Source organism: Vanellus vanellus (genome assembly GCF_965231255.1).
Source record: "Vanellus vanellus genome assembly, chromosome: 17".
NCBI lineage: Eukaryota > Metazoa > Chordata > Aves > Charadriiformes > Charadriidae > Vanellus > Vanellus vanellus.
Window position 1 is genome coordinate 14,296,645 of NC_138922.1, and position 24,969 is coordinate 14,321,613.

General features: G+C 56.6%; 2 protein-coding genes across 2 annotated transcripts in view; both read right to left on the reverse strand.

The window, feature by feature from the left end:
- Positions 1–628: 628 nt before the first annotated feature.
- Positions 629–8,026, reverse strand: CHMP6 (charged multivesicular body protein 6). Its single transcript, XM_082492273.1, has 8 exons — positions 7,947–8,026; positions 7,546–7,655; positions 6,712–6,799; positions 6,013–6,099; positions 5,836–5,901; positions 5,481–5,561; positions 4,709–4,763; positions 629–3,224 (listed from the first exon to the last, which is right to left on the reverse strand). The coding sequence occupies exons 1-8, from the start codon at positions 8,007–8,009 to the stop codon at positions 3,172–3,174; spliced, it is 603 nt and encodes a 200-aa protein (XP_082348399.1). The 5' UTR covers positions 8,010–8,026; the 3' UTR covers positions 629–3,171.
- Positions 8,027–10,272: 2,246 nt separating this feature from the next.
- Positions 10,273–24,969, reverse strand: part of RPTOR (regulatory associated protein of MTOR complex 1) — a 150,654-nt gene continuing 135,957 nt past the window's right edge. The window contains exons 30-35 of the mRNA XM_082492144.1: positions 20,182–20,288; positions 18,082–18,209; positions 17,910–17,996; positions 15,152–15,268; positions 14,427–14,556; positions 10,273–12,885 (exon numbers count right to left, since the gene is read on the reverse strand). Of these exons, the coding sequence (XP_082348270.1) occupies positions 12,817–12,885; positions 14,427–14,556; positions 15,152–15,268; positions 17,910–17,996; positions 18,082–18,209; positions 20,182–20,288 (638 nt within the window). The 3' untranslated portion in view covers positions 10,273–12,816. The remainder of the gene's footprint in view (positions 12,886–14,426; positions 14,557–15,151; positions 15,269–17,909; positions 17,997–18,081; positions 18,210–20,181; positions 20,289–24,969) is intronic.

The following is a 24,969-nucleotide window of genomic DNA, read 5'->3' on the forward strand; positions in this document are numbered from 1 at the left end:
GGTCCCAGCGGGTCCAGCAGCCCCACGCAGACTGGTTATTGCTCCGTTTGCCAACAATCCCAGAATAATTCTTGCAAAAAAAAAAACCCTCCTCATTCAGCTTCATTGCAAACCCAGGGCAGGACTGCTGCCTTTCCAAACACCCCCCCGCTCGGGCTTGGGGTCTGGTCCCTCTCTCCTGCCGCCCAGGACAGCCCTCGTCCCCTGGAAGCTGTTTCTCCGGGGAGCCCTGAGGGTACCTACCCGGCTCCCGGGTGACGAGGGACAGGCGGGGACGGGGCTGCGGCACAGGCAGCGCTGCACCACCTTCGCAGCAGCGATACAGTGCATACGCTCTCCCCTAAACGTCCCTCCGGCCCCCCCGTACCTGACCCTCCGGCCGTGCCGGGGCACTGCCGCTGCCGGTTCCAGATGAGCCTTCCTCGGCCTCGCAGGCGAACGGGATTGCTTCTCTATGGCACGCGGAGCCTGTTCTGAAATTTCCTGCCCCCATCTCCCCCAGGAGCGGGCAGTAAGAAGGGGAGGGAGGAGGAAGGCAACTCTTGCTCATCCAAAACATTTACTGTGAAAACACGAGGCTGGAAGAGGAATCGGTGAAACCATTAGAAACAGTTTATTGTTGCAGCACACCACAGAGGTCACACACCACTCCCGGCTCTTCCTCTCAAGGAGACACAGTACAATCTGTTTGGTGGGGGGATTAGAGGAGGGAGCTGCTGGCAACGCGCTCCAAACTTTCCTGTTGGTGCAGTAAACGGCCTCTTCACTGTATTAACAAAGGAGGAGCTGCGTTAACCCCTTCAGCGCGAACGCCTCTCCCTCTCTGCCCCGGCCGCCCCCCGAGAGCAGAGGCAGTGCCGGGTGTTCTGCTCCCGGCCGGCACTGGCACCGGCACCGGCACCCGGCCCGGCCTCGCCGCGGCTTCCCCGGGGACGCTGGGCTCACGCCTCGCTCGCTGCCACGACACTCGTGAGCACCACCACCGGAGCGCGGTGCTCGGCCGCGGCGACGCGTGCCTGCCCCGTTTAACAGGGTCCCCCCGCGGCGGGCGCAGCGAAGGTCCCTCCCAGAGCGCCCCGGGAGAGCCCAGCCTTTGCTCCTGTGAAGTACCAATTAAATAGGGTAAAACGGAGCGAGCCGACGGCAGGCGGGCAACGGACTGAAGGAGCCTCGAAGGAAGAACGTTGCACAAAATGCTGCAGACGGCGCTGACGAAGACAAAGCTCTCTCTGGTGGAACACGCGCGCACTGCAGGACCGCCAGGATGGAACCCGGGCAGAGCAGCAGCCTCCACTGGAGAAAAAAAATACCACAGGAGCGTAGAGCGGGTGACAGCCCCGTCCCTTCGCCCCGGCTGCGACGGACGGGCGAAGGTTTGGCTGTCCCAAAGACGGGCCGGAGTAACCGGCGCGTTCCGCACAGGCACGAGGAGCAGCTTCAACCCGCTCTGCCGATTTCAGAGACAGTTGGGTGTTTGCTAAAGCTGCACCGGTCAGGAAACACGGCCCAAGGCTTGTGGGACCCAGCTTCATTATGGAACAGTAATCAAGAGAGAGAGGGCAGTGGAATTGAAAATCAGGCAGCTCCAAGGTGCACGCTGCCGTGGGGACGCGCGGGCGGGAGGACGAGGCCGCCCTGGCCAGTCTTTGGAACGTAACAGACGGAGAGGACACAGAAAGCACAACTCAAACCCAGAGCTGCCGCTGGCCCGTCACACACGGAGAGCAGCACAGCCTCCGGGATTACTTGTTATTGCCTGGCACCAGATCACGCAACCCCAAAGGCAGTCACTAAGAGTCTCCAAGGACCCTCTGGGTCCTTCTTCCGCTGTGGCAGAAACAGGGATTAAGGGTCGTGGCTTCGAGAACGTAATAAATAAGGTCTGCAGCGTCCTGAAGAGCATCTGCAAGCTGGCAAGTAAGCTTGCTTCCAAGAACAGCTCAATCTGCCCACCACCTGCCGGCCCGGGCAGCTCTCCAAGCACTTCGCCAGCCGTGCCGCCCCGCTGAGCGCCACACCGTCCTCCGGAGCCGGTCGCCCCTCCAACTGCTTATCGGGAAGAGTCTTTGGAGCGTCGATTTAAGCAGCTTCACACCTCATGTCTGGTACAGAACGAGCCTGACCTTTCCCGTCTCCGACCCTACGAGGAAGTATCAAACACGGGCTGACAACTGGGAGCAGAATCGATCTCAGCCCGTCCGGATGTTGCAAAGGTCCTCTGATGACGGTGCGGAGCCAACACGGGCTGACTCGTGGCTCGTAACACAGGCAGAAGGTCCCTCGCTGTAACTCCGAGAGGCTCCTCGGACTGCCGTCAGCCCAGGTCTCACGCCGCACCGCGGGTTACCGGAGGCAGACGGGCAGAGCAGGATCCCAACGGGAATCGGCAGCGACCGCCTCCACCTCACGCCCAGCCAGAGGTCAGCGCTCCACCTCGCGCCGAGAGCGGCCTTTTCCCCCCGTCAGCGCCGCTGCCGGCAAACGCGAAGCCAAGCAATCGCTCTGAACTTTGCTCAAACGAGACGCCCTCACACGTAAGCTGCTTTTACACGGGGTGGCAGAGCCCGTTTCAGCCCCCGGCACGAAGCGCCGCTGCCGGCGCGGGCTGAGGCTGGCTGCACGCCGCCCGCGCCCCTCCGGAGCCTCAGCCACGCCGGTCTCGTTTACACGGGGACGGGAGGCACTGCAGCCCTGCCACGGGCAGAATCAGAGGAGGAAAAGCAAAGGGACCGCGAGGAGCGCGGACAGCAGTGGGGTCTGGAGGGCTCCCGAGGGCAGTGGCTCGTTCCGGCCCAGCCCGACGCGCGGGACGGCTGCTCCGAGGGTGGGAGGTCCCGGGGCTCCGGCCAGAGCAGGGGCAGGTTCGCCCCTGCAATCAAACCTAAAGCAAGCATTTGGCTTCAGAGGTTTTAGAGTTGTTGTTTAATCCCGAGACAGCGCAGCTGAGTGAGTTTAGAATTTAAGTTACAAAAAAAGAAAGCACTAGAAAATAATCTTGATACAAGAGCAATAATCAGCTGAGGTTCCCCACCCTGCACAGGGAACCCTGCTCCGCCATCCGCCCAGCACAGCTGGGATGCTGCCGAGGCATTGCTTGTTCCCAGCACACGCTGGGATGGCAAACTGTCCTGGGTGAGAGTTATGACGTGGGGGAATCCCCAGAAGTGGGAGTTAAGACGCTGCCACCAGCTCTGGTTTTGGCCTGTTCTTGACAGGTGACGCTTCTGTGGAAGAAAAAGAAACTCGTTACAGAAAAAGAGAAAGCAAAAAATCTCCAGTCATCTCCTGCGGAAGAACCGGGACTCATAATCCACTTCTCCGAAGAGCAACAACCGCTCGCACAGCGCCTGAACCAGTGAAAGTTCATTATAAATAACTCCGCATATCCAGTACGCCCCTCTTCTTCCCAGCACTTGACGAATTAGACCCGTTTCGGAGCGTACCCAACACGGCCTTGGCAAGCCCCAGCCCAGCGGCACGGACCCACGGCAGGGAGCGGTTTCGGGGGGGGCAGTGGGTAGACAAAGCTTCTCCCCTCCCCCGGCGACCCCACGGCCGCAGGCAGCAGGGGCGGCTCGGGTTTTGCTCGGCCACCGGAGCCAGCGTACAGAGCCGACATCTGATCCCTGTTTACCAGTAAACAAGCACTAAAAAGAAACCAGCCCCGTTCCCCACGTCCCGGATTTCTCCTGGGCAGATTCCACACGGAGGACACGGCTTCCTACAGCCCCCGGTCTCCACCAGCAGGGAAGCCCAGCGTCTGCCACCGACGGGTGGGTGTTCTGCCCTCCCCGGAGACAGACTCTCTACCCGTTTGCCTTCTGGCCCCCAGCCGAGCCCAGTTCCACCTCACCCCTTGTCTCCAGGGGCAGAACCTTCAGTTCTCCAGCGTGGAGAGACATCGCAACGCTCTGTGAGGACTCCCTCCTCACCAGCCCCACGGCGCCCGTTGCTCACTCTGCTCCATCAGCTCTCTCCCGCTTCCCCCTCCGCGCGCGGCGGCGCAGACGGCCGCTGAGGCTGTGGACCGCTCCGGAGCACACATGCATGTGGCATGGGCTGTGCGGAGCCCACGCTCTGTCAGTCCTGGAACTGCGGGACTCCAGCGGTCCTCATCCAGCCGGTTCAGAATTACCGTTGTTGCCCAAAGAAAGGTCACAAGAGTCACGAGTTGTCACGAACCTCAGTGCAACGCAGTTTTGTGTGGCGTGCGCGCTAATATCCGCGGTCACAGGAAGCTGTTCCTGCGTAGCAGCACGTTGCGGTAACGCGCAGGGGACCGGTTCGAGCCTTGTCAGAGCCGTGCCTGGGCCAAGCGCGGGGCCAAGGAAGGAGCTCCTGGTGGAGCTCCGCAGTGGACCCTCAGCGGGTGTTTGAAGGCAGCTGGTGGCCTCACAGCAGGTCCAAAGCGCGACTTAACAAGAGCAGATGTAACTAAAAGGAACTCCTGAAGAGGAACGCCTAGCTGCTGACTGAGGAACCAGCCTACAGCCGTGGGTCCTCTTCCCGGGAGGGGTCAGCTGGGTTTGTCAGAGCCACGTGGGGGAAGCTGGCACAGCCCAGATCAGCCGGGCTTTCAACCAGAAAGCTTCTATTCTTTCCCATTTGCCAGGACAACACTTACAACAGGAGAGCATCTCAGACCGTCGCATGGAACCGAGAAGAAGGACGAGAAGCCAAAGGTGCAGAGCACACAAAGAAAGCGTACCTGGGGTCTTCTCTGGGAGTGGCTCAGAAGGAACTTCTGGAAGCTCCACCTGTTCCTGCAAGAACATTAAAGACGACACATGACACACAGCCCCACACTGGGGCGCTCACAGACCCTCGCACCGCGCTTTTGTGCGGAGACCGTCTGGGAACAGAAGACTAATAAGCGATTTCACATACAGACTTACATCTGCCCCAGAACTGCAGGAAGGGGTACGGGCGTCAGTACTGCCCAGGAAACGAGCGCAAGGGTTATTTTAATTATGAAGTGAGAGTTAATGGGACCCTGTGTTAGCTACGAGTCTCCCCAGATCCACGCTAGTTGCAGATCCTCTCCACCTCAGTCTCCACTGGCCGCCCACTTCCTACAGCGGAGCCCAGTCCAGGCAGTGCCTGGAAGAGCCACGGGCACCACAGCGGTGTGTGGGGACGGTGGCGCACACCCACTGCTCTTATCCGAGCGTCCCCCAGGGCTTCCCAGATCTTCCTCTGCTGAAGCGGAATAGATATCCAGCAAGAACAGAGGTGAACTGACTGTAACAGACAGCAAATACAGGACAACCCTTCAAAGCATCCCATTTTTAAGTGACCCCCGTGTGCAGAGCAATTCGCTTGATCTTTGAGGACACAACAATTGGGCATAAACAGGTGCAATTGAGATCTCTGGCAGGATAAGATAAGCTATTGAGAGCGGGAAAAAGATACTTTCTCCCCTCTTACAAAGAGATTCCTGAAAATGTGATTTAAAGTCATTACAAGAACATCGGTCCTACCTGAGTGATAGCGTCTAATTCTTCTAGAATGGCCTCTTCATCTTCCTCGGTCAGGCTGCCAGCCAGTATCTCGTCTATTTGCTACGGACGAGAGGAAGAGAACGTTCCAGTCAAGAGCAGCGTAGCAGAAGCAGCTCTGTGGCCTGTGGCACGGTCTGCGTGCACGGGAGAGCAATGCAGCCACGGGGTAAAGGGGCACTGAGAAAACTAACAAAGCTGATTTTTCTGCAGGGAACTGAGCTTTAATTCCCAACCCGATCACCTCTTAAATAAGGCTGGGAACACAGCGCACGCCAGAGAAGCTCTGCACGGCAGGCAGTCTCTGCTCACAGCTACTCACGCGCACAGTACGTACCCTCTGGTACTCCACAGCATCCTGGGTCTCACCTATTATTCTTTCTACTTCTTCTATTGACATAACCTGAAGAAAAGAGCGAGAAATCCATGCGTGAGCGAGGTCTGCAGCGCCTGCGAACACCCAGGACTCTGCCTAGCCCAAGGCGAGAGAGCGCTCAGCTGACCTCGCACATACCTGGTGCATTTTGTTCAGACATTCATTGCCTATTTTCAGACCCTCAATGACCTTCATTTCAATCTGGGTGAATTCAATATCCTGGACCTGAAACAGAAAGGAGAAGGGGACCCATCAGAGGCTGCCACATTCCCATCGCTAGCCAGATACAGGCTGCCAAGATTCTTGGGAAACTGCGAGGAGAAATCAGCCAAGAGCCCTTTCTCTAGTCAACAGAGGAGTAAATTGTACCAGCAATAAGAAACACGCGCACAAAAAGCCGCAGCACAGGTGGCTGCAAAAGCACATCCAAGAGCCCTTTAACCGGTTTCCCAGCTGACAGTCTAAGCTGAGGCCACAGTGTCCACCCAGAACACACACATCCGTTCCTGACACCCGGGGACCGAGGCAAGCCCGGGGAAGCTTCTACTGCAGCTGTCCACGCGGTGACTAAAGTTTCACTAATTTACAAAACACGTATGTAATACGTGACCCGCGCTACAGGCTCAAACCGTACTCCCCGCTCGATTCTGGAAGAGTCATGGCACACACGTGATTTCGGAGACACCCGCCCTTCACAGAGGACTAATCCCCTGGTACGAGCTGACAGTTAAAACGCAGTTCCGCACAAGCAAAAGGAACACCCACCCCAGAAAAAAGACTTATACCAAGTGCGCGCAGAGGGCCACTAGCAGCCGACGGCGACTGCTTCTCACTTACCATCCGCTCCAAGTTGCTGATTTGGTTTTCCGTTTTATCTAGAAGTTGCTCTTGGTAACGCTTCTTCTTTAGCAGGAGCATGGCTTTTCTGAGGGAAAACAGGAGGAGGAAAACTCAGCACAGGAGAAAGCAAAGAAGTCTAAAAGAATCACACTGAAGCCGTGTTTATGTTTTTTCCAAAAGAGGACAAAACCACGTGCCAATTAAATGACAGCTCTGAACTGCTCCTGTGAGGCACACGGATGAGCAAATTAATCGTAAACGTGCTAAGTGGAGGTGTGTTTGTTGTGGATTAGGACTTCACTGGCCCAGTTGTGCGGTAGCGATGCCAAACGAAGCCCTTTGCCGCAGAAGGCTTATGCCTCAAAACAGGACCACACAACTACCGACCGCTGTACAGAGAGAGGACCACTTTTTGAAGACCTCCTTTAGCACCAGCCGAGGAACGCGGGCAGTCTCCCGTGGTTGTAAGCAGAATCACAGAAGGGTTTGGGTTGGAAGGGACCTTGAAGACCATCCAGTGCCACCCCCGGCCCCGGGCAGGGCCACCTCCCCCCAGCCCAGGTCGCTCCCAGCCCCGTCCAACCCGGCCTTGAGCACCCCCAGGGATGGGGCAGCCACAGCTCCTCGGGGCACCCCGCGCCGGGGGTCACCGCCCTCAGCGGGAGAGAGCTCCTCCTTATAGCGACCATAACTCTTACACTTTTTACAAAGTTTCACACTCGGTAACTTTCACACCCTGAAACCCGACGCCTGAAGCCCGAAGCGCGGCGTTCACCCCAAGTTCCCCTCCGCGAGGAGCCCCCGCTGCGGCCCCGCCCCGCCCCCACTCACTCCCTTTGGCCCTCCTGCAGCAGCCGCCGCGCCAGCGCGCGCTCCCGCTCCAGGCTCAGCCCGATGCGCCGCTGGTACCGCTTCAGCTTGTCCCGCTGCTGCTTCAGTTGCTGCGGAGGGGACGGACAGAGACGGGCCCGGTCACCGGTCACCGCCCGCCACCGCCCGCGCCGGGCCGGGCCGGGCCGGGGCCGACCCCGCCGCCACAGCACCCCCCCCCGACACCGCCCCCGCCCCCCTCCCAGCGCGGGGCCCCCGCAAACGCCCGCCCGGAGCGTGCGGGGCCCGGGCCCGAGGCGGGCATGGCGGCGGCCCGGCCGGGGCCGGCGGCGCGGCGGTTCACCGTCGCCGACCGAGCCGGGCCCGGGCCGGGGGGCGGCCGCGCGCGCCGCCGCGCTCACCAGCACCGCCTTGTCCTGCTCCGTGACGCGGCTTCGCCGCTTCCGCCCGAAGAGGTTCCCCATGGCCCCGGCGCCGCCGCCGCTCCTGCCCCGCGCGGCGCGGCCGCCCCGGCCCCGCCCCCGGCCCCGCCCCTCTGGCCCCGCCCCCCGACGGCGGCCGCGCGGGGCCCGGCCCGGCACAAGGCGAAGGCGCGCGGCGGAGGGCGGCGCCGCCAGAGGGCGCTCTGGGGGCGCGGCGGGAACGGGCGGGGGAGGGGCGATGGGGGCGGGGGGTGTAAGGGATGGGCGGGGATGGGGGTTGGTTGGGGTGTAGGGGATGGGGGTGTAGGGAATCGGGTCTATAGGGGATGGGGGTCTATAGGGGATGGGGCTGTAGGGGATGGGGGGCTATGGGGGATGGGGTCTATAGGGGATGGGGGTATATAGGGGATGGGGCTATATAGGGGATGGGGCTATAGGGGATGGGGCTATAGGGGATGGGGCTGTAGGGGATGGGGGGCTATGGGGGATGGGGGGGGTGTAGGGGATGGGGGTGTAGGGAATCGGGTCTATAGGGGATGGGGGTCTATAGGGGATGGGGCTGTAGGGGATGGAGGTGTAGGGGATGGGGGTGTAGGGGATGGGGGGCTATGGGGGATGAAGAGCTAGTTGTATGGGATGGGGAGCTATAGGAGATGGGGGGCTATAGGGGAAGAGCACATAGGGGATGTGGGGCTGTAGGGGATGGGGAGCTATAGCTGATGAGGGTATAGGGGATGTGGGGCTGTAGGGGATGGAGGCTGTAAGGAATGGGGGCTATGGGGGGTAAGGGTGATATAGGAGATGGAGATATATAGGGGATGGGGGGCTGTAGGGCCGAGGCTGGGGCAGGGGCAGGGCTGTGGGGTGGCGAGGAGCGGAGGCCCTGTCCCCATCTGCCCCTGCAGGGACTGGGCCCTGTGTCCCCACGTCCCCATGTCCACACAGCCCCATCTCCCCACGTCCCCACACAGGAGAGGCTCTGGCGCTGCCCGTGGCTTTGGGGGCTCTGGGGGCAGTTGGGCAGAAACGTGCCCCCCGCCCTGAAACGGCCCGGCGGCGGGGAGCGGGGACGCAGCCGGGGGCCGGGCCGGGCCGTGGCGGTGGCCGTGGCTGTCACCGCGGCTTTGTGGGGCCCACGGGGAGGCTCACGCCGGGGGAACGTGGCAGCTCCGCGGGGAGCATGGAGTCCTCCGCCCCGAGGGGTGGGAATCCCAGAGCCTTTCCCGCCCTCCCGCCCGCCATGTTCCGCAGCTCAACCACGACCCGCTGGCGGGGCTTTGCCCGGGGGAAGCGCCAATGTGGCCACGGTGCCCCCCCAAACCCCACCATGTCACCCCAAACCCCGCTGTACCCTCCCAAACCCCACTGTATCCCCCAGACCCCGCTGTGCCCCCCTCCAACCCACTCCTGCCGAGCCCAAACGCGGTTATTTCTGTGATCCCGGCACGATCCGGGCTCACATAAATGATTCGGCTCTGCCATGTGCGGTGCCAGAAATCACCTCTTTTCCCCCACTGCAGTTTTGCCCCGGATCACCCAACCCCTTGTTCCACGCCATCCCACACCCCTAATTAATGGTTTTGCCTCTGGAGAAGGTGATTAGAGACCAAACGCTGTCCTGCGCCGCGGCAGCCGGGCTGCGGTGAGAAATAATAGAAATAAAACGGTGCGGAAGGTGGTTCCCGGTGCCACGGCCCCAGCGATGCTGAGCCCCTCGGATGCCCAGTGCCGTTTCACCCCTCCGTGGCTGTCACCCCAAGGGGCAGCCGGGACACGACCCACCTCTTGGTGGCTTTGATGGTGGCCCCAACAGCCCCTCCTGCCCGTCCTCACCCCTCCTGACGTCCCCGACCCCCCACGCCATTGACATGGGGATGGGAATGTGCGGGGCTGGGGGGGGATTTGGCGTCTCAGCCGGGACCCAGCAGGACCGTAGCAGCATCGGTCACTCTGGGAAGGGGACAGGGAGGGGACAGTGCCCCGCAGGCCCTCGGGACGAGGACAGCACCGACTGTTCCAGTGCATTTGCCACAGCCAGCGCTCGAGAGCTGCATTTGAGGCTCGGGCGCACACACAGGCTCCTGCAGCACAAACGCTGCGTCTCTGCTCAGCCTCGGCAGCGGCCGCCCGGGCTCGTACAAGCGTCTTTCGCCCGGGACCCCCGTGGGGAACCGGCTGTGTCACCGCGGAGAAACTGCCCCAAACCGCACAGCCCCATCACCCACCATCTAACGGGGTTCCCTCCTGAGCCACCGCCGCCCCCTCCCCGCAGGAAACGAGCCTCAGACCGGGCAGTGTTTCTGCATTTATTTTTTATTAACCATTTATTTGTTTGTAATTATTTTACTCTCACATTACAATCGTGTGGGTTTTTTTTTATATTTTTTTTAAACTTTATTTATTTTTGTAAAATAAATAGAGATAAGTGAACTTTTTAGGTAGGATGCTCTCCGGATCCTTGGTTAAACTTCATGATTGAATCTCTGCATCAGACCTGTGAAAATACAGCCCGCACACGCACACGCTCAGATGAAAGCTAAACAGGTCCCGTTGGCTAAAACCCACCTCCTGGCCGCAGGGGCCGGCGGGCACCGGGCAGCGCTGGCCGGGAGCAGCAGCTTCCACCACCCACCTTCGCGTTTTGCCAGGTGTTTCTTGTTCCTTTAATGAATACACTGATATAAGTTAAAAATCTACTGGTTTTTAAGCTGTGTATGTTAATCGGTTACGCGTAGACCCCAGACTCTGGCTCCACGCTTGCCGGCAAGCCTCTCGTTGGCCCCGGCGCGGGCAGGGCGATGGAGACGTGTACTGCTGGGACCGATGCCGGAGCAGCACGGGAGCGGGTCGGGAAGAGGCACAGCTCTGTTAAATCATAATTAACTTTTGGTAACTTAAAAGTGGACGCTCAGGTAGTTTTTCTTAAGTTTAAAGCCTTTGATTCGTCATCCTGTGAAGCGGCCCTCGGCCTCCCTGCTACGGGGGGAGAGCGACGGCGCTCAGGGTACGGACGCAGCGCTCAGCCTTTGCCCTCTGCTCCACCTCCGCGGTTCGAGGAGCCACACCGAAGCCAATATCCAGACGTGCGTACGGCACTTTGCCTTCGGCGTCGCTGCAGTGAGCCTGGGACAGCCGGCGGGCCAACGCCACCACCCCGGGGTGGCCCAGCTGCCTCGACACGTATAGGAAACAAGATTATCTGGTGTATAAGGAGCAGTGACGGGTCAGACGTGCTCCGCAGAGGCCACGGCAGAGGTGAAGCCGCGATCCACACAGGGAGAGAACATTTCTCACCCCTTCCCTCATTAGTATTTCCTTCGCTGTCAGCCTCATCGCTGGCAGTTTGCTGGGAGCCTGCAGACCCCGTGATAGCGGCTGGAAGAAAAACTGGGGACTTCTGGACTCGGCAGGTCAACCTTTGCCGCCGCAGTGATTTTTGCACGGCACAAGTTCTGTTCCTGGCCAGCTAAATCGCACCTCGGCAGCACTTGAAAGAAATCCACCCTTTGGCTTTGCCTTCCCCTCCCCCCCCCTCCAGCCCATCACGGGTCTCAAGGGACAGAAACATTCATTATCCAGACGCGGAAGGTGCGGGAGACGGAGCAGGGTTTCCCCTGGACAGCGGGGACAAAGCTGTTTTGCTCAAAGCAGGATGACTGCCGTCTTCCCCCTCCTTTAGTGATTCTCTTGTGCTCAGACCATGTGTGGTTACATGCCCAGCTCTGCAGGGACAGACAGACAAGCCACAGCCACGTCCACGCAATGTGCGCAGCTGCACACACACAGCAGCAAGTGTGCGAATTCCCCCGACCATCGCCTTGCCGAGTCCGAGCACACCGGCGGCAGAGGAAGGCCCGTGGCTGGACCCTGGCGCCCGCGCGGCCCGGCAGAGCTCCCAGGCCAGCACACGTGTGTGCGGAGTTCACCGTGGGCAGAGGGACAGTGACTGCAGAAGTGACGGTGACCGAGATACCCCAGAGCTCCCCACCAGCACCGTGCGCTTGGGTGGAAAGCGGTGACACGAATAACTTGCTCCAGGCTTGTCGGGACGTTAGAGACGTCCGTTCTCTTCCTTCCCTCTTCTTCCTGTATGTGCAACCTTACGGCACGGTGGCATCCTGCCCTGCTCCTGTCACCTCCTCAAGCCCCTTCCCTCCGGATCCCTGCCTCCCCGCGCCACCACGTCACCTTCTGCCTCTCCTTCCACCGGAGCGGACGCTGCAGAGAGGATGAGGCTCATGCAGAGGAGAGGCTTTCCCGCCTCCCGCGCTCAGGCGGTGCAGGAGCACGTACGCTGTTCTGCGACGGACAGCTCGGGTCTCGCTGCCCTGGCGGAGGAATTACAGTTTGGCACAGGGTAGGCAGCAGCTGGAGGGGTCCCGTGGTCCGGTCGAACGCACAGAGCTGTAGGTGAGTCCTGACTTCAGTCCTTAAAGCAACCTACGCTCCAGCAAAACAAAGAAACAAAGACTAAAACAGAAAGCTCTTTTCAAGGGTATTGCCTCATCCAGTCCTTCCAAGCTCAGGAGCCGTGTTTCTAACAGTCTAACAGAGAAGCCAACCACTGGAAACAAAAATAAAATGTTCCTTTTCTGTAGCTTTTAGAGGATATAGCTGGGAAAAGAAAAAACAAACAAACAAAAAAAAACCCAAACAAAAAAAAGGAGATTGTCTCTCTTCCCCTTGTCAAAATCATCAGTAGCTAAGTCAGAAAAAAAACGTTCAAGTTACAGGTTGCAGCAGCAGCCAACACTAAACATTCAAGTCGATAATTTCACTATGTACATTATGGGTGAGACACGGCCCTGCCCGCTGGGACTGCCTTCTCCAGTGCCGCTGCCACCAGCCGTTATCTGATGCGCTTCTCCACCGAGTACACCGAGATGTAGTAGTCATTGCTGCCGACTGCCAGATGAGGCTGCGGAAAGAGCAGATCGGGATAAACGTCCAGGTGCCACGCGGTAACGAGAGGCACATCACAGGCACAACGGTAACGGTCGACATTTTCAGCAGTAACGCCCAGATGCTCGAAAGCTCTTTAGTGCATCTGCCAGGGCAGCTCTGACGACATTTCTGCCAACACCTACACCGTCTCAGCGAGTTATGTGCCCATTTCAGCCAGAGGGAAAAATTATGGGGACTATTAGTTGCCAACCGCTAGCATAATTTTTCTAAACGACTGCAAATCTGCTAGTGAGGAACCATTGCCTGGGCTGAAAATTAGCATTGCCTCCACGGAGCGGCCCCGGAGCGATCCCAGCCGCGGAGCCGCGGGCTGGACAGGGCTTTGTTGGTTTGCTTATTTGAAGAGCAAAACATTTCCAATCCTGAGCCACCTCCTTCTCTCTCCCCCAAACCGGAGGACAGCAAAATCACTGTTTAGCTTTGTGCAAAGCGGCTTTTTCAAACTGGAGGAGGAGGAGGTGAGCTTCCCTTCAACCCTGCTGTCCCCAGGACGAAGACGCAGGTAACGGAGCAGAACTGCCCTCCCCCTCCCTGCCCGGCTGATACCGAACCGCGGGACAGCACGGCTCTTCCCTCCCCTCCGCCGGGCCCTTTATCGTTCCCGCTGCTCTTCCCCATCACATATTAAATATTTGTGTTCTGATCTGCAGGTTTCTAAAATAACGCTCTGTCTAAATCCCTTCTTTAACCTCCTCCCGTTTTTCCTATCCATTCACGTTGTTTCCTTAAGGCTTTCATTATTCTCGTCTCTGGGTGAGCAGAAGTCCATAATGCAGATGGGCACCTGCCTCCTAATTAAGTAGCAACCAGATCCTCTCTCTAATGACTACTGCAGAGCCACCTCAGCTGTGACATATTCCGAAATCTCCTTTTTGCTCTGATTAATTCTAGACTTTATCAGCGCATGCCTTTAATTTCTGTAGTTCTCTCATTTTCCTGACGTGCGGTTTTTCTGCTGCACAGCATCAGGTCTTCCTAAAGCCTTACGTAAGGCAGAGCAAAGGCTGCCCCAGAGACACAAGGGTGAGCCTACCGTCTGCAGGAGCAGAGGCACAGAATAAAGAAGAACATAAAATTTTGTGCGCTGGAAGCGAGAGACCGCACCTCTCCAGTCCGCTCCACACAAATTCACCTCGGACAACTTTTGTGGCAAGAACTGCAGCGAGCGCTAAGCCAGGCTGCAGTCCCGGAGGGATGGGAAGAAACGGGAACAGCAGATCAAGTCGATCCGCAAGTAAAGAAGGCTCAGCCGCCGGCAGCCCCGTTCCAGCCCTGTTCCAGTCCCGGGTGCACATCACAAACCAGCAGTGCGGGCGGCAGCGGCAGTGTGGTGCTCTGGAACCGCCCCGAGGACCCGCGCCGCAGGACGCGCGGCTCAAAGCGCCCTCAGAAGCCCAGGCTGCGCTAGAGGCGCCTCTGCGCCTTTCTCTCTTCCAACACGACATTAACTAAGAAATGCAAATTCCGAAATCCAAAAAGAGAGAGGATACAGACCCAGTGGGGATGGAAAGCCAGGCAGCTGATGGCTCCGACTCTTTGTCCCATAAAACCATCGTAGTATTTGATATTGTTGATCAGCTCCCCGTTTCCGTTGTAGATTGCAGTGAACTGGTTCATCGAGCCACTGGAAGGGAATCAAGAGAACACGGTGTGACTGAGACAGCTGTGGAACAACAATTTCGTTGCCTTCAGCCCCCTTTCCAGCTCTGTCGACCTGAGCCGGTGATCAGAGTAGCGCGCGGTGAGTTCTTGTAAGTGGGGAGACTGACTCTAACTGTACCACGGCAACCTCAGAGCAGAGGTGTACAGAAAGGTCGGAACCACCGTGACCCGTTACGCTGCGGGACTGAGACCGGAAACCCGAGGAGCTGATGCACACACGCGCCGAGAGCAGATCCCCCAACCACCCCCGGGATACGTGGCCGCGGGGCAGTTGCTGGTCCCCACTCAGAGCCCCAAAATACACACGCTGACTTTGAACGGGGATGTGACACAGGAGCGTAAGACTGGACACCCTGACTCAGCCAGTGGTGCAGAGGTGTCACTAGTGCACGCAAGGGATAAAACTCCTGAGCGGGAAACACGGGGGAAAAGCTGGGCTGTTCGTGGGGAGGTTTAAACAACCAACCAAACCAACGAAACCCCACGAATAATGTCTGCAGAGACAAATTGTCCTCTCCGCCCACTCCAGGGACACAAGAGAGGAAACTAGAACTTACCATGCAAAGAGGTTGGCTTGGGGGTGAATGTCAAGGGCCGTCAGCCCTTTGACTATCTGAAGGACCTTCATGGACTCCGGCATCCGGGGGTCAAAGAACCGCACGTCTCCATTTACGCTGCCAACACAGGAGTTCCACAACGTCAGGCTCTGCCCAACCCAGACCCCGAAGCCCGGGAACTCCGGCCGTACGCCCGTCTGTGAGCTGACCACTTCCAGCAGAAAATTAGGACAGAGAAGACACGCGCCCTTGCCTTCTCCGTCCGTCCGGCCGGATCCCCACCGACGTCACTTATATTTGGTACCATCCGCAACACCGTAAGTGCTGTGCAAACGGCTCTGCCTCTGCCCTCGGGGGGGATCCATTATTGCTTTTATCGCTTCCAGCTCATTGCTGAGTGTAAGTGCCTTTCCTGTTATGTCATACTCAATGCACTGAGCTGCACGTCAGACCCAAATTCCTTCTCCTTTTCAGAGTAGGAAATTGTATTAGAAACCCAACCAGATGGGATCTGCCGGTACCATCCACTACGCCACGTCTGGACACAGACAGACGAGTCTCGCTGTCCAAAGGACTCTGCGGACCACGCGTAACGAACCCTGCGAACGCTCAGGCGATGTGTCGACCCTATTAATGACTTTATCAGGGAAGAGAGGGCAGGGAAAGCAATAGTGGCAGTGGCAAGATACTGCGCTTAGCAGATCGAGCACCTTTCAAACACAAATGATTCCTTTTTGTTAAGTGGTCTCTCTGAAATACATCAGTAGAATCACGTCTGTTGGATGGGCAGAAGGTGCATCTTCTCCCACAGCCCTGGAACTGAGGACCAAAGATTTTGCCGCGGTACATCTGCTGTTCTGAGCTCCTTGTAAGAGACCGGTTGATCGGTGTACAGAAAGACAAACAGAAAAGTCTCTTACGGAAATTAAATTCAAAATCAACTCATCTGATCTCATTCCGCGGGCAGCAGAAGTAAAGCTTTTGGCACCGCAGCTTTTGAAGTGTTATTTTTTCCAAGTGAGTGACGGCCATACAACCGCCAATCGCCCGACAGAGTTAAGAACAATGAAAGCATTAAGAAGCATATTGCCTTTAGTTTCTTCACCTCTGGAATACGTAATACTGATCAAAAGGCTGTTAGACAGGATTACTAATATCATGATAAGAAGCTGCAGCTTCAGCTGTCACAGAATTAAATTCAAGACAAATTAAACTCGAGGTTGATTTAGATCCTAAAGACCAGATGCAAATACTGTTTGAGGGAGATCAAATATACAGTAAATTCATTTAAAGCTTTGAACCTTAATAAGACTTGAAAACGGTTCTGAATGTACTGGAAGACCATGCAAGAGCTTTAAAATGGCAGTGAAGCTCTGTGATGAGGGAGTGCACAGGAAAACACATCCCACGAACAATACGAGGCAACAGGGAGTCAACGACAGCCGAGCCACCCAACCAGGGTATCCGGCAGGAGCTTCGGGACCTTTCCTGGTAGCGCTGTCAGCCTGACAAAAGCAGACCCGCTGTTAATGAGGAGCAGCGTGGCGGCCCCAGCGCTCCGAGCGGAGCGGCTGAACACGACATCCCGGGCAGAACCGGCGCCGGGCAACGCAGCGCTGCAGGACCCGGCCCAGTCGCCCGTCCTCTCCTACCACCTCCTGCCTCTGGTCCAGAGAAAACGTTTCGCTGAGGTTCAGAGAACTGCTCCACAAGCAATGCAACGCCTTCGGGCTTTGCAGGGAACAGCCAGACCCAGACCTCGCTACGCCCTAACGTGTGTTTTTCTTGGATCCTGCTGTCAACTGAAGGAGAGAGTGAACTGGGAGGAACCGAGCGCAAGGCGGCTTGTCTCAACAAACCCCATCCCTTTGGGATGAGACCAGACCTGTCTTATGAAGTACGACATTTTCTCATACCTCTTCAATCCCGAGAGAAAGCACCACGTGCTGAGAAGGGCACTGGGGAGAGGGGGAAAACGAGCCCTCCGCCCCGGGCTGGCCAAGCGTACAGCCCTGACCCCCGGGACTGCTGAAGGAGATTACAGAAAGGAAGATTAAAAACTCTAATATGTGAGCTCGACAAATCTGGCAGCTGCATCACATAATCCCCTTTCTGAAAATCTTAATACATTTTTGCCGGCCCATCCCCCCCCTCAGGAATGTTCCGAATCCCAGAAAATTATGTTTTGTTTCCATTTTGTAATCAAGAAAAGAGCCTCTTTGTGTGCAAACGGTGGCTTTGTGACAATAAATTATACTCTGCTGTTCTTTAATGGCCAAATAAGTATATGCTGCTCTCTCCGCAGTATTTACCGTGCAGCAGAAATGGATTTGTGTGTAGACAACTGCAGTAATCCTGCACAGCAATATGCCCAGCAGACGCACCATCAACCTTCCTCCTCGTCTTCTCTCTCCAATGACCCCACGGAGATGTTGGCAACAAAGAACAGCCATAAGATACACTATATCTGGTGTAGGTTTCTGGTTCACTCGATTCCTCCCTCCCGCGCCTCGTGACAGTGATTTCAGCGAAGACGCCTTCTTGTTTACTTTCAAACCTCACTGACAGCTTCCAAGGAAACCTTCGCATTTCTTTTTGCCTTCTCTCCGCCACGTTCAGAGCAGGAGTTAATTACTGAAGCAAATGTCACACCAAAGAGCTTTACCCTCTCAGCCCTTGAAACAGCAGAGGCAGGATTCCAACAGCAAACCAAAGCGTGCTTAAGAGAAAACAGCTCAGAGAGTACAACCGCTTTTACCTGACGCTCATGATGTTGCCCTCGGGATGCTTCTGCAGGTACGCCTTCACCACCCAGGCCGTGTGCTCTCGGTACGTCATGACACGGCTGAGGAAGAGGCAGAGGAACGTTTTGAAGGGGGGGCGGTGGAACCGCGAGGGCCCCAGCGAGCCTGGGAAGGACGGGCAGTTACCATTCACTCAGAGCCATCCTCCTGTCAAACACGCGGATGGAGCCGTCGCCCAGCCCCGCCACGATGAGCGAGCGGTGGGAGTCACAGGAGAGACTGGTCACACAGCTGTCAGCTCCGGTGGGGATGTCCTACGGAGAAGGCACACAAGCCCCAGGCTCCAGTTACCATTAATCAAGTCCATTCCCCTACCGGTTTATTTTATTTTTTAAACCTTTAGCTCTCTCCCTGCGTTCACCGTGAGGGTCACCACCACACTCGGCAGAGCCCTGGTGGGGGGTGCAGACGGGCTGAGCAGATGAAGCACAACCTTCCTCCTCGCCGGGGAGGGCCCGGGCAGCCCAGCCCCGCGGCAGGCGGCGGCGAGGCAGCTCCGGGGCTCTTGGGCAACGTCAGAGCGGACACCAAAGCCCTGGACACCACCACGAGCTGCCTGACAATACCGCACCGGAGAATCCCTTACGCAGGCTAAAGCGAGCCCGGGCTGTGCCGCCTAAAGTCCCCGCTTCGGGACACGTGACACAGAGATTCAGGTTATCTCGTTAAGACGCCAGACACCGTGTGTATTAAAAAAAATGACATGGAAAAAGAAGATGGGAGCTTGCAAGGGCAGCTGTGCTGGGACGCGGTGTGCACGCTTGCTCTGCGGCTGCCTTTTCGCTCCCTCTAAGGAGAAGAATTGCTTGAAATAACGTCTACGCCTGTTACGAGGAAAAACATTTTCAATTAAAACAGGTGGAAACTAAGCAGTGCTGAAAAAGCAGGGGAGCAGCAGGAGGCACGCTGGAGCGGCGGCAGCTAGCTTCACCCCTCAGTCCCGTTTTCGCTCGGGTGCATATTCACCTCCCCCAGGCGCTCCCCGCAGGCTCAGCGGCGCGAGGACCGCGGGGGCTGCAGCACCAACCTGGGGGCTGTTCCCGCGCCTCGAGACCCGGCCCCTGCCTTTGAAGCAGGAACAATCAGCAGAAGTGAAAATGAAGCATTTGCTTCTTCAGCGGCATCCCGAGTGCTTCCAGGGGTACGCTATTTGTAGTTCAAAGAGCGGGACGGCACCTTCATTAGCTCCGATTACAGAGCTTCGCCGCTCTTTGTGCTGAGTTTCGGTTTTCCAGCGTTACTGAGTCAGGAAGTTTCAATCACTTGAATTTCAACACAACCGATCTTTTCAATTAAAAAAGAAACCGCATGTTTTTAGACACTTTCAGCGCAATCATTAATCATCATTTAAAAGATTTTCACCTCCTGAATTTTGCTGTTCCCTAATTTACACAGAAAAAATAATACGCGAAAGTAATTAAGATTAACATAGGCTTAATTATCCTGCATTGTGGGGTCAAAGTGTCGTAATTAATGTTCATCCAAAGGTAATTAATTTCTAGAAGCTTTGAAAACTAGTCTTGCTTTTTTCTCCAGCACGGTGACTCCATCCTCACAGACCGGCAGCTTCTCCTTATAATTCCTGAGAAACCCCCGTTGGAGTACGACTGATGCGGACGCTCGCAGCGTCTCTTCCCCGCTACACTGCGCAGCAAGTGACCTGTGCCTGAAATAAGACGGTGGTGCTGCGGTCCCGCTGCGCGCGCGGGCCCCGGCCGGGAGCGGGCTGAGCAGGGACGTCCGTGCTCTGCGCGGGCGCAGCTTTCCTGAGCGCGGAGCTGCGGCTCGGGAGCAGCGCTGCTCTGTGACGAGCTGTGCGCGCCCCAGAGAAGCGGAGATGGCAGCAGTAGGTCAGAAGGCTCTACCCCCAACCCAGTTCACCGCGTTTCCTCAAGGATTTGTACGCTCTTGCAATTATGTGCTAATAGGAAGGCCCACCTGCAGCCTGGCGCCTGCCTCCGGACTCCACAGCCTCACCTTTCCCAAACACGGCTGAACAATGCCCGGAATAAGGGCAGCAGCTTCCAGGAAAGACCTGACACACTCGCTAAGTGTGTGGGGATTTTTATTCATCTCGTAAGGTGACTCTGAGGCAGGGAAGCAGAAGCTCCAGAACCTGCCGGCTCGCCACAGAGGAGTCTCGGATGCTTTGGCAGTGCACGGGGTGACCGCACGGGATGTGCTCCGGGAGGGAGAGGGTGAACGGGCCCAACACGCAGACCTTACCTGGACTTTCATTTCCCGATCTGTGTCCCAGATCCGGATTATCCTCACATCTCCCGATGTCATCAGCAGCCCGGTTTCTTGTTCCCAGTCGACCACCATTCCCGCTCCTACGACAAAGCACAGGCAGCGCGTGCAAATTAATCTCCGCAGCAGCACAGGCAGAGCTGCACTAATTAGAACAGCAGCTTTCGTGACCTCATGCTACAGGAATATTAGTATTAAAGGAAATTTAAAATTACATACACACACATCCATACATCCTCCAAACGGGATCAAATCAGCTGGTCCCGGATTTGAGCCCAAAATACGTCTTTGACCCCTCGGCTCGCTGAAGTGCTTGGAAAAGCCAAGGTGCGGGTGAATGCGACCTTCCAGGGACGCTGCCAAGCTGCTGGGGCCTTCTCAGGAATCTTAATAAATTGCCCACCACCTTATGAGAGCACCAGATTAAATGATGACCGAAGTAGACTAAACTGGTGACATCTCACACAGCATGACCCGAGAGCCTCGGGTTACCGTGACTCCTCGTTCTAATAGAAATATGTGGCTGAGGGGGGGTGATTCTAAACAGGGAACAGAAATCAGTGCTACGCGATACTGAATTAAACAGCTCAGTAGGAGTGAAAACCAATTTGCTATACAGACAGATAAGGAAGGGAACAGTCTGCAATTACACCAGCTAAAATAAATGCACAAGAGCTTTTGCTCCTCATCTTTGAGGGCATAAACTAATTGCCCAGTGAAGTTTAGAAAAACGTCCTACGTGTGCTGTAAGGGAATTACAAGGGGTTTTGTATCCCCAAAACACCTGACATGGGCACCCACTTACAGCCGGGCTGGTACGCTGCCCGAACCCATGGACTTTGCTGGCACAGCGGCTTCCAGAGAAGAGTAAGTGTGTGTCGCCCCCTCTCCCAGCTCGGGGAGCACGGTGTCCAAAAGCCACGGAGCGAGCTGGCTCGGCTAAGCACAGAGCAGACGAGCGTCAGAACAAAGCAGACACCGGGCCCTGGGCAATAGCTGGCACCGAAGCCCCCGGCTCGGCCGGGGAATCTCTGAGGAGCAATTCTTGTACATTTAATTAGAAGGGACTTCTTTGTACCTGTGTGCCGCCTCCACGATACAGAAAGCTCTGCTTAAAGCCGAGCTGTACACCAATTATCTTTTGCTTTTTATGCTGCAAAGGCCGACCAACCCCAAATCTACGGGATTTCCAGGGAGACGCTTATTCATACATTGAAAACACAAACAGAAACCCCCAGGAGCGCTGCACCAGGGAACCAGGGAAGAGCTCCAGCTTTTGGGTCTGTTTTGGGCTCGTGGGGCAGCGGCAGAAACACCCTTGCCTCGCCCAGCAGCGGTTCAGGCTCACGTCCGCGCTGAGCTGAGACTCCGGCGCCGAGAAGCATGCGCTAAGCCCACGCGACCCGGCGCCAGCGAGCACTCCGCGGTGCCTCAGGGCTGCGGGCTGCTGCGCCGAGCCCTCCGCAGCCGCCGCCGCGGGAGTCCCGCATTGCCACCGCACCACTGCACGTGCACAACTCGCTTGCCCAGAAGGTACGAATGGGAATTTGTCTCCATTTACTGCGAGGAATCAGCCCCAGCAGGAAACTGAAACCTACCCCAACATGCTCTTTGTCACCCAAGGGCCGTGAGTGCTTTTTACCAGCCCAAACGCCTTTGCAGGGCACAAAGGAAGCAACAGAGGCATCCTGCAGACACCGAGTTTTCTTCAACGATGATGACATGACCTTCTTCTGCACAGATCCAGATAGAACATTTTGCCCATCTCCCCTTCCTGAGCATCTCGTCCAAGCCGGTTCCTGATCTCGCTGCGTACCGCTGAGAGGATTGCTGACATTTATTGACAGTCCGTCATCTTCCCGCGGGAAATCCGGGACTCCCGGCTAAGCTGAGAGCTTGGGTCTTCATCTCGCGGGTTAAATTGATTGTTACTTCAGATCGCCTGGCAGCTCGGAGGGCTGCTCGAGATCGGAGGCAAACAAGCAGGCAGTGATTTAGATGATAAACATCACTGAAGTGTTTTCATTTGTCACCTTGTTTACGGCCCATGTGACACGATAAAGCTGGCAGGCCGAGACAGATACCGCCATCACCGCCGCTGATGGAGGTAAGCAGGCAATGCGCTCTGAGGCAGTTTTAAAGCTCCCAATTTTGCAGTTGCGTTCCCCAGTTTGAAGACAATGTTTGTCTTCAGTGTGAGTGGCAGCAGGGGTCCCCGGCCTGCTGCGGTCCCAGGCGTCTTTTCTGCGGAGGGGGACGGCGACGGTGAATTCGGAGTGATGACTGGCGCTTTTGGTGCTCCTCTTGGTGCATCTGTCGGGAATTGAGGCTCCGAGGACGTTCAGCGATGCCGTCTAGAAGGCATGGGGAAGTTTCACTGGGGGAAGACACTCCAGAGGGGTTTTACTTTATGTAAAATGGCACAGAGACCTCCCACGGGAGATGCCCAGAGAGAGGACAAGGGCTCTCCCCGGAGCAGGAGCTGACGGAGCCCACTGGTGGGGAGGAAGGAGGGAGCCGACATCGCTGCGTGCTGCGGCCTGTGCTCTTCCAAGCAATCAGTGCGGCTCCTGCCTTCCTTATCAAACTTAAATTGTCCCCGTAAGTGATAACCTCTGCTCCCCGGAAGAGGGAAGTGCAGTGTTTTGATCACCCCGTAACAGGGGATCTTCCCTTTCTTTCATCAGATATCTTATCCTCTCAAGAAGATATGAAGCACTGTTTGTGCTGCTCCTGATGCACGGCGCGCGGGGGGACGGGCAGTGGCCGAGGACAGGGGCTCACGTGGCACCGCACGACGCAGGCGTCGGGAATAACCCAATATTGGCACAAACGCCGCAGCCGAGGGCAACTCCTGGTACCTCCCACTGGGGGCCGGGTGGCTCCATCTGCAGCCTGGAGCGGCGGCGGCTGCCGGCGGCAGAGGTCCCGCCGTGCCGAGCACCAGCCCCGGGCCGGGGGCTGCTCCCACCCCACCGCAGCGCAGTGGTGCTCCGCCAAAGCAGCGGGTGCAGCAGAGGGGGAACGGGGACCCCAGGATGCGCCCGGGAGCGCTGAACCAGAATTCAAACGTGTCTGAAAAGAAGCAAAGCCTTTGTACATAGATTTAAGTCATTGGGAAGCGAGAGGGAAGGTGAGCTTCCTCTGGCTGTGAAACGCTAAATTCAAAGATGACACTCACAGTACGAACTGAGACATAAATAGCTGAACTATTTCTGTGTACGAGTAAATGTTTTCGTGGTGGAAATGATACAGTGTTGGCTCATGCTTATATGTTAAATTCCTAGTATTTTGGGATGAGAAGCAAATGTGGGACTTAATACTAATTATCATTTCCTTTTTAATTAACAGCGGTCCTTCTCCAGGATGTTACAACTGAGACTGCAGCTCACCCGCTGGGCTTTGCCTTGCGGCTTTGGCACCTCAGATGCTTCTCGGCTTCGTTCTGGCACAGAGGGAACGCGCTCTGCAGAGCCGGGCGACCCGCGTGCCCTGCCCGGGCCACCCCGCCAGGCTTTGCGTTGCCCACCACCCTGCGTCCACCTCCTCACAGAACGGCGCGAACGGGGGCAATGCCGTGGCAGCACTGCAGCCACCCGGCAAAGGCCAACAGTGAAACCGCGGCACTCACAGAAGCCAAAGAACTGCAGAACAGGGCCCAGCGACACGCTCCTACTGCGTCATCAGCCGAGATCACAATTTTCCCGTAAGGAACGTTATGTTCTCAGATAATGAGCAACAAACCTTCCACAGCTCAGGAAATTGTTACAGGTTTGTAAGTTTTTTCTTGTTTGTTTTGTTTTTTTTTTTTTTTTTTCTGTTGGTGTGGTGGGGTTTGTTTTGGGTTTTTTTTTTTTGAGTCTTTGAACACAAGTACTTGCAGTTCTGTATGATACAAGTTTATACAGAAGGCAACACACACCAACAGCCGTTCTTGAAGCTGTAACTTTCTACAGCTGTTCCCTCAGGATTCCCCCTGAGCACCAGATACTTGTCCGGATGGGATAGTTCCTCCTACAAATGCCAATGAATAACACGGGTGTTGGAAGCAGCTGCATTTCCAGTGTTTGCGCTTATTTTTAACGTCACTGGAATGTGGCCAACCTGCACTTGGCATTTCAATGAAATCAGGAATACCGACACAGAACACAATATAAAAGCATCTCGGATTCTGACTGATGATTTTTTAATCATGGGCCCTCCTGGCCGAGCAACGAAGGCGCATCACTGTTTTAATTTCCAGGAGCAGTGGGAGGGTTGCGTGACCTCACTCATCATTAATTTCTACAACATTCTTTCAAAAAGTGCCACTCTTCTCATGCCAAGGACTGTGCGCAGCGCGGGAGAAGAGTAGCTGTGATGCCGGGAATCCAATTAAAAGAACGCAAACCCCTGGAGCTGCAATTTCTCCAACTATTTTATTGCCATAAAAAAATCTGACCAGAAATAAGGTGCTCCTCCCAAACTTCTTATTCCTAAAGGACAAGATACCAACCCCGGGGAGACGGGGGAAGACTCGCTCTACTTTTCTCTCTCCCTCTTGTTCCGCAGTAGAAGCTCTGTTTGATTTTGATCGTTTGATCGGCTCCTTCAGCAGGTGAGAGCCCTCCCTCTGCCGAGGCTCCCCTGTCGCAGGCTGCCCCGCGCAGCCCCCCGGAACCTGCCCTCCCCGTAGGCTGCTAACTTTCATTCCTAGGAACACGCCGAGGCCGCCCCTCCGCCCTCTCCCTTCTGCATCGCTGCCCGGGGAGCCGAGCGTGTTCA